The sequence below is a fragment of the Urocampus carinirostris genome, chromosome 17 (assembly GCF_059441175.1).
Source record: "Urocampus carinirostris isolate Australia breed hairy pipefish chromosome 17, RoL_Ucar_1.0, whole genome shotgun sequence".
In the NCBI taxonomy this organism is placed as follows: domain Eukaryota; kingdom Metazoa; phylum Chordata; class Actinopteri; order Syngnathiformes; family Syngnathidae; genus Urocampus; species Urocampus carinirostris.
The window spans coordinates 17,991,866-18,007,530 of record NC_142365.1 but is presented as its reverse complement, the minus strand read 5'-3'; the positions used below and the strand labels follow the sequence as shown (position 1 = coordinate 18,007,530).

Here is a 15,665-nt window from a genome sequence, read left to right as displayed (position 1 = left end):
TATGAAAGTAATGTAGCATGACTACTTTCAATTACTTTTGGATTACTCCGATATCAAATATGGGAAAAAAGACAAAGTTAACTAAATATGAATACAATTATAAAATTTTGTTTAAGATGAATAAACAACCCTTAAAAAGAAATAGAAGAAACCTCATGTATCATGTAGTTGTTTGTAGTTCAAACAAAAAGTGTTGACATTTTAACCACGTAGTAGTGTATTCATCTCTCATCTCATCTCATCTCATTAGCCGTACCGCTTATCCTCATTAGGGTCAGGAGCAATGTTTCCTCTAATTTTCCACGGGTCTGAGTGTTCACACAAAGTCGGTGAGCAACGCTTGAAACAACAGTGAGCAACCCTAATCCCAAGTGTGGCAAGATAATTAATGATCAAACATATCCAAAATTTGACATCAAGTTACATTTTGCTGAGTTTGCGGCAATGCAAAATGATGTTTCTCTTTTGAATGAATTGACTCATGTACTATTGCAAAGGTTGTACGGCCTACAAACGTCGTTTGTTCTTACAATTCTTTCACAAGATACCCATTTCTTTTTTTTTTCCTGATATATTTTGTCGCATAATATTAACATTTTTGGGGGCTTATTGGTTGTAAGATACAGAACTGTACTTAATCACATTTTTTAGTGGAAGTACAATATTGGTAAAAAGATTCACTTGATATAATTGGAAATTATTTGAATGCAACACAAACTTTTTCTTCTTTTTTTTCTACTTTTTTTAAAAAATTCCTTTAAAAAAAAGTCTCATTGTGTTTATTTTTTCCGAGCTGTTGCTTTTTTCTTTTTGTTCTCTATTTACTTTTTTCCTACGTTTCTTTCTTTTCTTTTTTTCTGGCTTTTTTCTAAATGTTCCTTTTTTTCTCTTCCTTTTGTTTATTTTTTTCCTCAGCTTTTCACTACTTTTTCATTTTGGTATTTTTTTCTTTTTTGTACTATTCCCCCCTTCTTTTAAGTCATTTTGTGCATAATTTGACATATGATTTGGTCATGTTGGGATTAAAGAAGCAAAAACAACCCGAAGAGCTGTTTAGGACTCGAAAGAGCCGGTTCTCGACAAACTTTACTAACTTTACTCAACTTCGACTCGACTTCAAAATACCGCATTTAGGACACAACGTCAGGGGAATCTGTGAATTTTTACCTTCATGCACTGTAACTTTGACTTAAGTCGCTTCTTAATTACCGTATTTTCCGCACTATAAGGCGCAACTAAAAGCTTTTATTTTTTTCAAAAGCTGACCATGCGCCTTATAATACAGTGCGCCTTATTTATGGATCAATTTTAAAATTGCAAAGTTTTCCAACTAACTTGCAGCCGCCGACTAGATTTTCCCCCGAACGCCAAGTAGTATGCGGTGTATGCTGGGATTTATTTACCGGCATTTCATTGGCTAACCATGTGTCAATCATCATTTGAATCAATCACTATTGGCTAAAGTTATTCAGAGGTCAAGGGGCGGATCCTTTTTATCATTTACAGGCTGGCATTGGCTTAAACGGCAGACAAAGCCTGCAATTGGCCGAAAAAGATGTGTCAATCATCAGTTGAATCGATCACTATTGGCTAAAGTTATTCGGAGGTCAAGGGGCGGAACCTTTTTATCATTTACAGGCTGGCATTGGCTTAAACGGCAACACAAAGCCTGCAATTGGCCGAAAAAGATGAATGTTTATGGCACGTGGCTGACGGCATAGAGATAGCATTTTTTTCTATTCTGTATTGTTGCAGGGCACACAGAGACAGACGACTCACTCGCTCATTCACACCTAGGGACAATTTGGAACGTGAGAGGAAACCGGAATGCCCAAAGGAGACCCACGTAAGCACGGGGAGAACATGCAAACTCCGCACAGGAAGGCTGGTAGTTAGATTTGAACCCATGACCTAAGAACTGTCCTGCAGACGCACTAACCACTCAGATGCTTTGCCTCCTCTATCAGCTCATTATGTATATGTAAATTTGAGACACATGTGAATGAGTGCATGAAGTGAATGAATGGATGCTTGAAAGGATGCTGTGGCAGATCAAATAAATTAAGATTAAATAGCATTACTCATCTAATTTCATGTAATTGTATTCATATGTTCATATTTGTTTGTTGATGTTGTCTCGTTAGTTGCACTTTAAATATATGGCACTTTTGTGTTACTTTTGCATTTTTTGTCATTCAGTCATATTTCGTAGATAGGCACCTGGGGTCCTGAGAGTGAGCACACCAGTGCATGTGTGTGTAAAGGTAATCCTCAGTTTTACTTAATGTACTTGTAATTTTATTTTGTCCTTCATTCTGTATCTCTAATGGTACACAGTTACATTTTTTGTATCCTAGTTACGTAACGCTGTTACATTTATTCCATTACTCCTCAAGCCTGGTTGGGAGTATCGCGTTACTTGAATGCCATTACTTTTCTCGGTAACGAGTACTGTAACGCGTTATTATTGTGTAACCACTGCCGGTAGAAGATTGTGTGGTACTCTGCTACTTGTTGAAAACAGATCATGTATTACAACGACTTCAGTTCTTTGATATAAACAAAAAACCTTCTATCTGCCGGAAGTACCTTGCTTGGCACAACACCCAAAAATAGAGTTACGATGGCGCAGTCTCAAGCACAGTACGAAGCAGCTGAATTTCTCCTTAATGATATTCTGATATTCTCTTTACCATACATTTATACTTGTAAAAATATGTATATAATACTGAAATTAAGCTATCCGTTTATATGCGTATACTTTTGCTGTGCGTCACCAGTTGTAAATGGTAGGCAGCAAATGTCCCCTTCAGACATGGCTTTTACAGGAACTGCGGAATGTAAGGACATACATTTCGGTAAAAGACTGGTGAATTTTGGACTTTTTTTGGATAAAATCATTTTTGCAATACACCATACCCTGATAAAGAAATCATTTAAAACTAGACAATTCCTGAGGCAATTGTGTGAGTTGTGATGGATCTGGAAGATGACGGTAGAGAACCGGTAGCGTTGAGTAGTTTGCATTATGAATTAGCTGATGCTTTTAACTCAGTGAGATGCATCTGTAATTTTTAACTGGGTTATGTGGGGGGAGTCCGCCCTCCACACCGCCAGTATTGAAAAGTTCATTTGAGATGGGCCCATAATTGTTAGCAATAATTCGATGCATTGTGGAAAGTCCAAACATCACATTCATGGTAATAACACTCTTTTTACACTGTAATAACATTTTTAATGGCCCATTGCCACTGTGCTTACAGCACTAGTGGCAGTGGGTTGTGCTGTTGAAGCCATCACAACTAAAAAACGTCTCTGACATTAGGCAGAAATGGAGAAGGAAATCTTTGAGTGATTTGAAGACCAAGACAAAATTGATATCGAGTGGCTTGACTAAGTATTTGTTTACAAGCTCGCAAGATGGAACAAAACAAGAAATATGAAGGGGTCATTGCTTCCACAGGTTGGAGTACACGTCTTCTATTTATTTTATTATTATGCTATTTTTAAGAAGTCTGACGTGGTTGGCCTTAATCTATCTATTTAACATAAAGTCGAGTCAAGTTTATTTGTATAGCCCTTAGTCACAAAGAGTCTCAAAGGGCTGCACAGACAATTATGACACCATCCCCTGATCTAAAACCTGCATGAGGGCAAATAATACACAGATATTGTCAACATAAAATATAGGTTATCCATATGCTAGAGAATAGAAGTGTGTTTTAAGCCTATATTTAAACATTTCCACTGAGGTTGCGGATCGAATCTCAGGGGGAAGAGCATTCCACAGCGCCGGAGCCCGAATGGAGGATGCTCTGGAACCAGCCTATTTTTTCTTGGATCTTGGGATCACTAGTAGACCAGCATTTTGGATCTTGGGATCACTATTAGACCCTATTTGTGTGTGTATGCATGTGTGTGTTTGTGACTTACGGTCTCAGAAACGGCTTTACTGATTTTCGGGAACATTTACTCAGCTGTAATTTTGGCCTCAGTAAGTGTCTTTAGCTCGGTATAATGTCAAGGCAACCCCAATAATAAAAGCAAAATAGATAAACATCTGCTTTTGTGTGGACTGCTTTTATTGGGTCTCTAATGCCCTCTGTCAAATTGGGTACTGAACCTTCTATCTACTGTATATGATCATTTGTGATTAAATAGTTACTTTTTAGAGTAATGCACTACTTCTGGGTGTCGGTAATCAATTGCAGTAACATAATTACTTATTAAATGAACAAATGAGTAAGTATAACCAATTACTTTTTATGAGTAACGCCTCTAAAACTGACTGTGGTAATACCTTTCAGCCTCTTTCAACCCCCACCAATCCCCTCTGCTTTTCCCCTCACACAGAATCTTTTTTCTCGCTTTCTCGCTCGGGTAATAAGTTTCGCTTGTTGCCATCCCCCCTAGTGGGGCCCCCCTTCCTGCTCCTGAGCCTGGAATGCAAAGCAAGAGTTTTTAAGAGGCCTGCTTAGACAACCCGAAATGTCAATGTAGTTTGACCCCTGGCTCAGACAAAATGTTCGTGCATGTGTGATAGTTGTGGCCTTGCAATTGATAGTTCCTATCCGTATAGCTACATCAAACCCAAAAAAGGCGGATAGTATAAGTTTACCTCATTACTATTGTGATTGACAGTGGGACTATGGAGTTCAAAGCTCTAGTTAGGCTGTCGTTAAACTTTGCAGGATGAGTTACAAAAAACCTGTCCAGGGCTGCAAAAACGAATCGATTATATCCAACATTAAGTCATTCAGTGACATACGTTTTCAGAAGCATTGCCCTTGAGTGACAAAACATAAAAATAAATAAAAATAAAAAACATCATTAAAGGTTTAACACAGCTCATAAGTTAGTATCAAGCATCTGGGAATGATTTATATAATTAGATGAGATCAGATCTTTGTCCACACATCAAGGAAGCCCCTACTTCCTAGTTTTGCCTCCTGTATCCAACGATTGAGAGTGTAAGCAGCTCTAGAGTAGGTGTAGTAAAGCAGTGTGGTGAGAAAAGCGAATGTACGGATAGGGACAGATACTTAAACAGAGCTTTTTTTTTCTTTCTAAAAAAAAAAAAAAAGATGAAGAAGTCCCTTTGTCAACGTCGGGGCAGAGAGGGATGACGTTTTGTGCATGTCCGCTGGAATGAGATTGTCATGGTGACCGAAATTGTGTGACCACGTGAACGGAAACATCGGGTGCTGAAAAGTTCATGCATCAGTTCAGTGTTTAGGGAAAGCATCGTTTAGATATTGGAGGAGTCACAAAAGTGAAAGTTCTACTTGAATTACATATTTTCACAAAAAGCAGTTTTTCTGAAAAATGTTCTTGGAAAAGAGCAATGTTCAACTGTTAACTAGACAATGATAAAGCTAAAAATATACTTTTTGTAAAGAAAGATGAGGGTTGAAGCTTTTTAGGAGAGTTTGCATGTTCTCCTTGTGCTTGCGTGGGTTTCCTCCCACATTCCAAAAAAAACATGCACGTCAGATTAATTGGCCGGTCCAAATTGTAAGTGTGAATGAGCGAGTGAGTTGTCCGTCTCTGTGTGCCCTGCAACAGGCTGGTAACTATTTCAGGGGGTCCCCTGCCCACTGCCCAAAGACAGCTGGGATGGGCTCCAGCACCCCCGCGACCCTACTGATAAGTGGTGCAGATAATGGGTGCTGAATCTGTAAAATGGACAATCTTAATTCTGTGTATTTTATTTCTGGTTAAAAGTACAGAACTAAAACAAGTTTTCTTACACGGTAGGCTACAATATCCTGTAGTTTCCTTGTATGCTAATACATTTTTAGCATCAACTACTTTTTGGATTGGCTTATTTAAGTTTGCCGGATGTGCTGAATAAATTCAATGGGGGGAAGAAACACAACACTTACCTGGTTTTATTTCTTGTTGGCGGCTCAAGTAAACGTAGAAATCTGCCACTGACTTGAAGCAAGCTGGGTGACGAATGAATGTCCGTCTTTGAGAGTCGCCATTATAGTTGTAGCTCTACATACGAGCTTAATTCGTTCCAGGATGGTGCTCAAAGCTTGAATTGCTCGTGAAATTTTTCTGATATGAAATGATTAAAAACTAACTGGACAAACACTATCGACGAGTAATCAAACATGAAAATAATAGTAATAAGATGATATTACGAAATAAAAATGCAAGTCACCACTTTTGATGATAAATCACTTATTGTCCATGTAGGGTAATTAGTGGAATGCGCCACTAGGGTGTGTGTGTTTTTACTGTGTACATTACAGTGTTAATATTCTTTATCAAATTTAAGCAGGTAGTTTTATTTTGTCCTTTATCGAGACCCCTTATTTTACTTACGTCTCCCGGAGGGCGGTCGGGTGAGTACATATTCATTTGTATCTTGTTACATAAAAAAATATATTTTTTTTTAAATGTTGTATATGGGATTTGTTATTAAGAGGGTTAGGTAGGGTTACTTTAACTGGATTACTTTCAATTACTTTTGGATTACTCCATTACCAAATATGCTAATAAAAGACAAAAGAAACTAAATATGAGTAAAATGATGACTCACAACACGTGGTAAGCTTTCTCTCCTGGCTTTGTTCTCCGGCAAAACTAACATAAAATGCGACAGAAACAAAATGAAAATAAATCCAAACAGCTTGCCAACATCATTTTTGCCGTTCCATGTGTTCCGTTACTCCCCAACCCTGCACAAAATTGAGTCATTTTAATTATATTTAGTTTCTTTTGTCTTTTATGAGCATATTTGGTATTGGAGTAATCCAAAAGTAATTGAAAGTAATCCAGTTAAATTAACCCTACCCAACCCTGGTTATTAATTTAGTGCTGTGTTCATACGTCTGGTGGTGTAGGTTTAGAACATTGAATGCTTTATTTTTTGTTGATTATAACTTGTCTAAAATGAAAACTCTGTTCCTTTTGGTTTCAAGGGAACTAAAAAGTCAACGTCTCAGCCGCATTTTAACCTCTGTGCCCGTATTCTCCACGCTACCGACCCAGAATACAACACAGACTTTCTAGTGTGCAGCGTAGAAGGGTTACATACACTTGATATAAAGTTAATGAAACCTTAAATTATGTGAACTCCCTTTTTGTAAAATACAATTTTGCATTTTGCTTGTTTACATTCGCCATTTTTTGGCCTTTTAGCAGGTCTTGAACTGTAACGGAGTTAAAATTTGATTGTATTGAGTTTTTTTTTTTATTCTCACAAAATCTGTGTTTTTGTTGCATTACTGTTAAAATTATGGTACCACATTCATTTGTTAAGCCGTTTTCGTTTGGCACTTTATGGGCTTCTGCGCTTGCCGTACCTTCAGCTCAATAACCTCGTGCTGAAGGTAAGCTGTGCTCAATATCAGTTCAGGTAAAAGTTCATATTTTGCTAGATATAGGAGCTGCTTTCAACTATTTTTGTATAAAAATGTATATAAATTGTGCTAAATGATGCATAAAAAAACACTCATGAAAAGTAAAGTAATGCAGCTTGAAATGATGATTACTGTGATGCAGCATGTTTCAATGCAATCACACCACGATGTGCGGCATGTTGAGTGATGTTCTTTTTTTGTATTTTTGTTTCCATTAATGTCTTAGACGTATGCAGTCGTGGACAGATGCCCTGACTTATTTGTATTGTTTTGTTTGCTGAAATCAGACCATAAACTGAGTGACTGTGAACCCTTGTGTCACACATGATTGAGGATCGTTACACAATACTATCACTTTCTACATGTCTTTTGAAAAGAAACATATCTAAGATTAGTCCCAGGTTCCCCTTTAACATGTTACGGAAATGCATAAGCAAGTGTCATGAGAGAGCTGTTGCATGACCACTTTCCACATTTTCTGGATGTTTTATTTTCAATGAAAGCAAATTCCTTCCCTTAGTAGACGTCAGCTTCTCTGGGTCATTCTCTTCGCTGTTTTTATAACCTACCTCAGAAATTGTTGCAGCAAAGTGTTGTGTAAATTTTTCTGCGGCTTTGTTATCGGTACTCGCTGCTTCCAGAATGTGTTATTTGGCTTGGTCACTCACTTGAACACCACTCCTGTTTTTCTATTATTCCTTGGTTCGTTTCAATTGTCATCTTTCTCCTTTTTCTCCGACACTTGAGTGTGTCCCATACTGGAACTCATGGCTAAGGTCTTAAATATTCTAGTAAATGTGATCCAAGAGTTGTGATCAAAACAAACTTGCTACAGAATACAGCTACTCTCTAGGTATAAGCAAAGGCGTGGAATCAGGTGCCGCGTTTTTATTTCAAAAGGTTGACTACTCCGTGTTATTTATTGAAAACTGTGGTACTGAAATCCCTAATACTGAATCCCGCCCACTGATATTGTGATTTCCTAGGATATTTTGTAGAATTTGAATGTTTCCAATAGGCAGTTTTTTATGTTGACATTTACTGACCCAGACAATTAACTTTGGAAGCCTGTATCCCAGACATGACGAACATACGTCCCGCAGGCCAGATCCGGCCCGTTGGATAATTTAATCCGACCTGCCATAAATTATCAGAGTATTTTACAGTTGCAGTTTTTCCCCAGTTTGGCCAAGGTGTGCGACTTATACTCTGGTGAGACTTATCTGTGAAACTAAAATGACCACATTATTAAATAATTTAACATGTTATTTTCACACCTATCCTTATGTATGAAATTAATAACAGGATTATATAATTTCACATGTTATTTTCACACTTAACCACAAAAGGGTGGACTAGGCCTGTGTTGATAATTTCAACATTGCAGTTTTGTTATAAAAACAATTAAGAAGAGCTGAACAAAAATGGCACCGAAAAGAAAATCGGATTCTGTATAATACAAAATGCGGATAGCAGGCGAAAGCGGTAATCGACCAGCAGAAAGAAAACTTGGAGTTAGCGAGAAACTTGTAAGGGTTTGGCGAAAAATGGAGGTGACAATGGGTCTGACATGAGCAACGTAGACGAGGAAACGGTGCATAGTCTACTTCCCGAGTTTTGGGAGTTGTTTAAAGTGACACAAGGACGAAGATTTAATTGGATTTTGTGATTTTAAAGTAGAAATAAATTTGGTAAGCATGTTCTTTAGGCTATTTATCTGGATAACTCTTCAGTGGTGACTGACATTGCCAGGCATGTCAGTCATGTAACATTAGTATACCGTACACTTAGTCAGCTCGTTGTTCTCCATTTTATTATTTTAAATCGCCTTTCATGATGACATGTGCAGTATGTTTTTGCTGTTTGATTTTATCAAATACATTACCTTCAAAAATGCTATTTTTGAGACTTGTATGCGTTTTCCCTTCAAAAATTATGCACTTTTGTGTTGGTGCGATTCATAATCCAGAGTGTTTTATAGTCCAGAAAATACGGTATGCCTCTAGGTCAGGGGTCTCCAACTCTTTTCAAACTGAGAGCTACCGTTTCTGACTAGTGCAAATGGAAACCAGTTTGATATGCATTTCTAAAATAATGTATCATGTTATCATTTTGTTGTCACTACATTATTACCAGGTTAATTATTGGAAACAGGGTTCTATAGTATCAAAAACAAACGTTTTACTAGAAAATAAGCACTAGAGATGCATTTTAAGAACCGATCTGCAGACACCTTAGCTGCCACTGGGGGACACCATGTTGGATACCCCAGCATTTCTATCAAAGTTATGATTTTATTAGAAATAAATGCAAACCAAGTGCTCTTTTCGGCCACTAGGGGGAAGTTATGGGTTTGTATTGCATGATTAGTTGGTTTAGGTGTAAAACCGCATTCACTTAACTGTTAAACTAAACTAGTAAACAAGTAAATTCTTTTTCCCAACTGTTTTGGAATAATTGTGTTGCATTTAGAAAAGATCCCTTGTTATCCGTGGTTAAAATAGGTAATGTAGGTTACTAATGTAGGCTGAATGATAAAGCATAGTACTGAAAAACATATCTAAAAAATTGGAGTAGACGTTTGTTTACTGATTGGGCCCGTCTGAGAACATCAAGTCTGTTTTCTGTCCCAGAGCCAAACTAAGTTTGACATCTCTGCTGTAAACAGATGAAAAAACACAAACATTAATAAAAACACATATTAATTTGGCCCTAAAGGGCCATAAATAAAACTTTATTCTATGGACTTATAAACAAGCCATGGAAACTTCCGTGGCTGCCCAACACCTTACTTGACCATCTCATTCTGGATCAGCTCGTTGAGGCTCGAAACACAATCGAGTGAGCCAGCTGCAGACCAACCTCTTTTTCGTGAAATCCAAAGTTTTATTTTTGTCTTCCTTATAAAATAAACTGAAACGCTGTAATACTGTACCAAAATTAGCGGCAATGGGACCTTTTCACGCAGCTTCCGTAAGATCGGTTTGCAGGAAGGCTATAATCAAAGCGGTTAACAACACTGGTAAACTATGAACTCTCAGAAACTCGTCTCTCAAAATGTATTTAGCTTTGTGCTCCACTATAATTCATCTTTCATCTTCCCTCCACAAATTATGCATTTTTGGCTAATGCGACTTACAATCCGGAGAGTTTTGTAGTCCAGAAAATACGGTATGCCACTGGGTCAGGGGTCTTCAACCATTTTCAAGGTGAGAGCTATCCCCCCATGTGTCAGAGGTAAGATCTTAAGCCCAAGCCCAACCAAAATGTTTGCCTGGGTCAGGCTAAAATGTCTATCATTATTTTTGGGTCGGGCCAGGATCCTCTCTTGCAGACTTATTTTAATAAATAGGTTTCTAAAAAAATGTGCTGTACTAAACTCTTCCAGGTCCATTAAAAGAAGACCTTACTGTCTCAGTCTGTTATCCACCAGTCACTGTTCGTACACCTTTTTCATGGCCAAATTCAAGCCCTTTTTAAGGACTTTCAAGGACAATTTTTCAATGTCTCCAGTATCATCAAATGAAAAAAAAAATCCAGTGTGAAACACATACCTGTCAACCTGTACGTTTTTGCCCTACAAAAGTATGTTTATTATGCGTTTTAAGACGAGTACGACGTACAAGGAAATCTGTAAGGAAAAACGCAAATTTGTCAATGATGGGTACCATCCGGTATAAACAGACTATCAGGAAACGGCAAATCAATCAAGTCAAAGGAGTTCGCCGTGGAAGCCTCGATCTCTGTATCATTTTTTTCGTTGCAAACGAAGCGAGCGGTTTGATGCTACTAAGCGTATGTGTCTGCCGCCTGGGGATTTCCCATCATGCATCATTCCGAATAAAAACGTAGTGTACGATTATTTTGTATTTTGTACGGGAAAATACGACAGTTTGTAGGGGCATGGAGCCGTGGAGAGTGAGTTAGCATACACCTGTCCTCTTGGGTGTGACCCATAGGGGTCGATGCTGCTTCATAGGACAATGCCATACAAACTAATGCCAGCTGCAGTTAATTACAAGGAAAGAAGCAATGCAATGGCAAAGTGAAGCTACCAGAGATCAGAGTCTGCGTCATATTCAAGCAGACTTTTCAAACAACATGGCAACAATTTCCAAGTATTTCCAAATACTTTATCCAAAAATAAAGCACTTTTTAATCCTTGAAAAGACAACATTGAATTAAAGCATTCTCAAGGTTTAAGCACCCGTACGAACACTGATTGCCCTTTCGTGTTCTTCTCTGCCCCTCTCTCTCTTAAAGTGCTGCGCTAGATTTTTAAGGACAAACAGGTGCTGTGGTTTTTAACTGGTCAAAATGGACGGCTTAAAATGTTTCCATCAACCCTTGAAAAAAAATAATCTGTCAATAATGGAAAATAGTTGGTTAATGTAACCTTGGCAGACAGAAATATATAAGGCGTAAATGTTTATACGGACTTGTTTACCTTAAATTTTGTTACAAAAGACATGCTTTGGAATTTAGGGTTTGCTAGGTCCTGCAAATCAAGTTAATTGGTCAGGCTTGGGCTAGTCAGGCTTTACTACCCGCGGGCTTGGGTCGGGCTAGATCTCTTTAAGCCCGATCTTACCTCTGCTATAATTCCTCTGTTGTTTTCGCATAAAATAATAGAAATATATCTCTGGTGGTAAAACCTATAGCAGCAAAAGAGTCAAAGAGGGATAAAAGCTGGAAAGCCGATAAGCCCTGGATTTCTAAACAAAGGTTAAGAGAGGTCCGTGTGATGCAAGCCCAGGTCCGCGCTTGGGATTTTGGGATTGTGGGTGCCATCGCTCATCTCCCGTGGTGAGCTGCCTTGCACAAAGGGGCCATGATGCGGCTAAATCTCTCGCACAGCTCCAAGGTGGAGTAGGTGGGCACCTTCGGGGGGTCCTGGAAGCTTTTGATCTCCGTCGAGCAGTCCAGCAACTTGGGGAGGAAGTCGGTCAACTTTTCCTGGAGGTTTGCTATTGACAGAACACAAAAATGGTTTGTCAGTCGGGCCTCCCATCTCGATTACTATTATGCACTATATTCCGGGCTGGTACAAAATGCTGCAGCGAGGCTTTTAACTAAGACAGGAAAGTTTGATCACATTACCTCGATTTTAGCTAAGCTGCATTGGCTCCCTGTTAGCTTAAGATGTGATCTTAAGGTTCTTTTGGTAGTATACAAAATCATGCATAGACTTGCTCATATCTTTCAGATTTAATTTCCCCCTATGTTCCGGTCCCGGGCCTTCCCTCTGAAAATGCTGGTCAACTAATTATACCAAGAAGCAAGAAGAGACCCGCAGGCCCCGATGTTGTGGAATACTCTGCCCCCTGAGATTCGATATGCTGAACTGTTTAAATCTAGGCTTAAAACACACTTCTATAGCTTATGAATGACCTATATTTTATGTTGACAATATATGTGTATTATTTGTTATTGCAACATCCATTGCAGCCTGGTCATCCTAGAAGGGGATTACCTCATGTGTGGCCCCTTATGAAGGTTTCTTCATTTTCCTCATGTTGAGGTTGTGTTTTTCCTTGCCCTCATGTCAGTTTTAAGATCAGGGGATGGCGTAATAGAAATCTTTAGTTTGCAATAGTCTGTGCAGCCCTTTGAGACTCCATGTGATTAAGGGCTATGCAAATAAACATGATTTGACTTGGCATTTACAACGCCAATAACAGACATCATTTAAGATAATATTTGGACTAGGATATCATAAATTGCACAATCAGTAAAAGTGGTGTGAGTATGGGCCATGGTGATAAAAGTCAGACTTTCCTGAAAGCTAGCCAGAACAAGCTTTTGTTGGAAAACTGATATGAGCTTCTACAGCGTTTTTTGTTTTGTTTTACTTCTCGACTCGATTACTGTAATCAGTGTTGGTACACCTTTCTCATGGCCGAATTCAAACATTTTTAAAGGACTTTCAAAGCCAGATTTTACATTTCTCCAAGACAACTGAAAGATGAAATAAGGTCGGAATCATGTAGTTTGCAAATCCACAAATATAACTCAGATTTACATAGGCAATTTTTAATCTTTGTGAGAATTTATCAAGAAATATGACTTTTAGATCTTGAGTAAATCCCAAATATATTAGTTGATCCGAACAAAACGTGTGTAAATACTTTTGAGACAAATATCTTCCCATATAGGTGTTGGGTAAAATGACGGTAATATGCAGCTTACATTTTCAGTTGCAGGAAGTTCCTCCAGTTATGATTCACCACAATTTTTTTGCATGGCCTTTAATGAAAATACATGATTGATACGTAATCCTTGCATTAACACCAATTTTATAGTGCCCTATTTAGGTGTATTATTCACCTGTCCTGTTGGGTGTCTCAGAGGGGGTGATGACACTTAATAGAACAATACCATACAAACTAATGCTACTAATGACATTAATTACGATGTGAGGAAAAAATGCGATGGCAAAGTGAAGCCAACAGATAGCAGGGTCTGCACCATTTTTAAGCAGACCTAAACGACAATTTTAATGAGTACTTCACCCAAATTCAAGCACTCTTCAATCCTTAAAAACACAACAGTTTAATTCAAGGATTAGAGGCAACCATACAAACCTTGGAAAATGTATTGCTCTCTGGTCTTCCGACGTCAACAGCTGGTATAAAATGCTACAGGGAAGTGGTTATCTAGGAAACTAACGTTTGACTGCATTCCCCTGATTTATGCTGACTTGCACTGGCTCATTGTCGGTTTAAGATCTTATTTTAAGGTTCTGTTGGCATACCCGTCAACCTGTACGGTTTTGCCGTACAAAGTACGTTTTTTATGCATTTTAGGACGAGTACGACGTACAAGGAAATCTGTACGGAAAAACGCAAATTTGTCAATGGCATGCGTCTGCCGACTGGGGATTTCCCATCATGAATCATTCCGGAAAAAAAAAATATGGTGTACGATTATTTTGTATGGGAAAATACAACAGTTTGTACGGGCATGGAGCGGTGGAGGTCGAAAGGTATGTGTTGGTAACATACACAAATTTGCATGGCCTTGCCCCCCTATATATTTCTAATTCAACAGCTGTACAGCAGTGACGTCAATGAAAGAACACATCACTTTCAAAAAGGTGAATCCCAATAGCACATGTGAAACAACGATTGTAGTGATCAACAATTGTATACCGCTCATTTCTGCTTGGAGGGAGCTGATTGTTGAGGCTTTTTGTTTGTGTTTTAGCCACACGTGTTGCTGTTGGTATAATTTTGTCCGACTAGCTCCCCGATACCATCGAGGCTGTCGAGGGCTGCCAACCATGTGTGTATCTTTGCTGACTTGCCTCGGGTTAGTGTCAGTTTTACCGCATTTATTGCCATTGCAGATTCAACATTCCCGTTAGCCTGGATGTTCACTCCATGTTTTTGGGTCTGCCAGCCTCACGAGGCTGTGGCCGCCTTTTATCGATCAGTCCTAGATATAGTTGGTGGGCATGTTTTTTTTTTAACCCTTTTTTGGCCACTTATCCTTTGTTGTACCATTACTGCATCCACCTTCGACAACGCTTAGGCATTCTTCACAAAAACAACCAAACTTGTCTGAAAACACTCGCAACCACTTTGACTAACACATAAAACAATGTGGCAACTGGCTTGCTAGGGTACTGGTGTTCCTCCAATCATTGTTCCAACAGTGGACCTTTTTTCACCAAGCTGCTTGGCAATTGCTCCGTAGCCCATTCCAGCCTTGCGGAGGTTTACAATTTTATCTTTGGTGTCTTATGTCTTTTCCATGTTACAAGTTAATGTCTTGCTGATTGTATGGGATGGACAGGTGACTTTATGCAGCTAAGGACCTCAAACAGGTGCATCTGATTCAGGATGAAACATTGAGTGCTGGTGAAATTCCAATGGGGTCAGAATTCTAGATGATACACAGGTGTTCAAATACTTATTTGCAACTGTATCATACAAATAAATTGTTAAAAAATAATGCATTGTGGTTTCACATAAAACAATGGGGCAATTGGCTTGCTCGGGTGCTGGTGTTCCTCCAATGATGTCACAGCTCAGGATGTCAAAGACAAGACAGGCTGTCTTAAAAATGCATTATCTGGGAAAATATTTGTAATATACTGATGACAAACATTTTATGCAAAACCATGGACTATTTCCTCACACTTGAGTTCGATTAGGCTTCTTAGATATAATACTTGAGCTGGCTCGCTAGATTGCTGTGACCTTTCTTGCTCTTTGCGTTTTACTATCTAAAAGTACTCTAGCACACATTATCCAGTTTAAACCAGTTAAGAACTTTGAGTAACATCTA

At 38.6% G+C, this 15,665-nt stretch overlaps 1 protein-coding gene across 5 annotated transcripts in view; it reads right to left on the bottom strand.

The window, feature by feature from the left end:
- Positions 1-11,484: 11,484 nt before the first annotated feature.
- usp25 (ubiquitin specific peptidase 25) overlaps positions 11,485-15,665 on the bottom strand; it is a 39,591-nt gene continuing 35,410 nt past the window's right edge. For all 5 annotated transcript variants that reach the window (XM_088320796.1, XM_088320798.1, XM_088320794.1 and 2 more), the window contains one exon: positions 11,485-12,340. In XM_088320796.1, the coding sequence (XP_088176922.1) occupies positions 12,168-12,340 (173 nt within the window). In that variant the 3' untranslated portion in view covers positions 11,485-12,167. The remainder of the gene's footprint in view (positions 12,341-15,665) is intronic.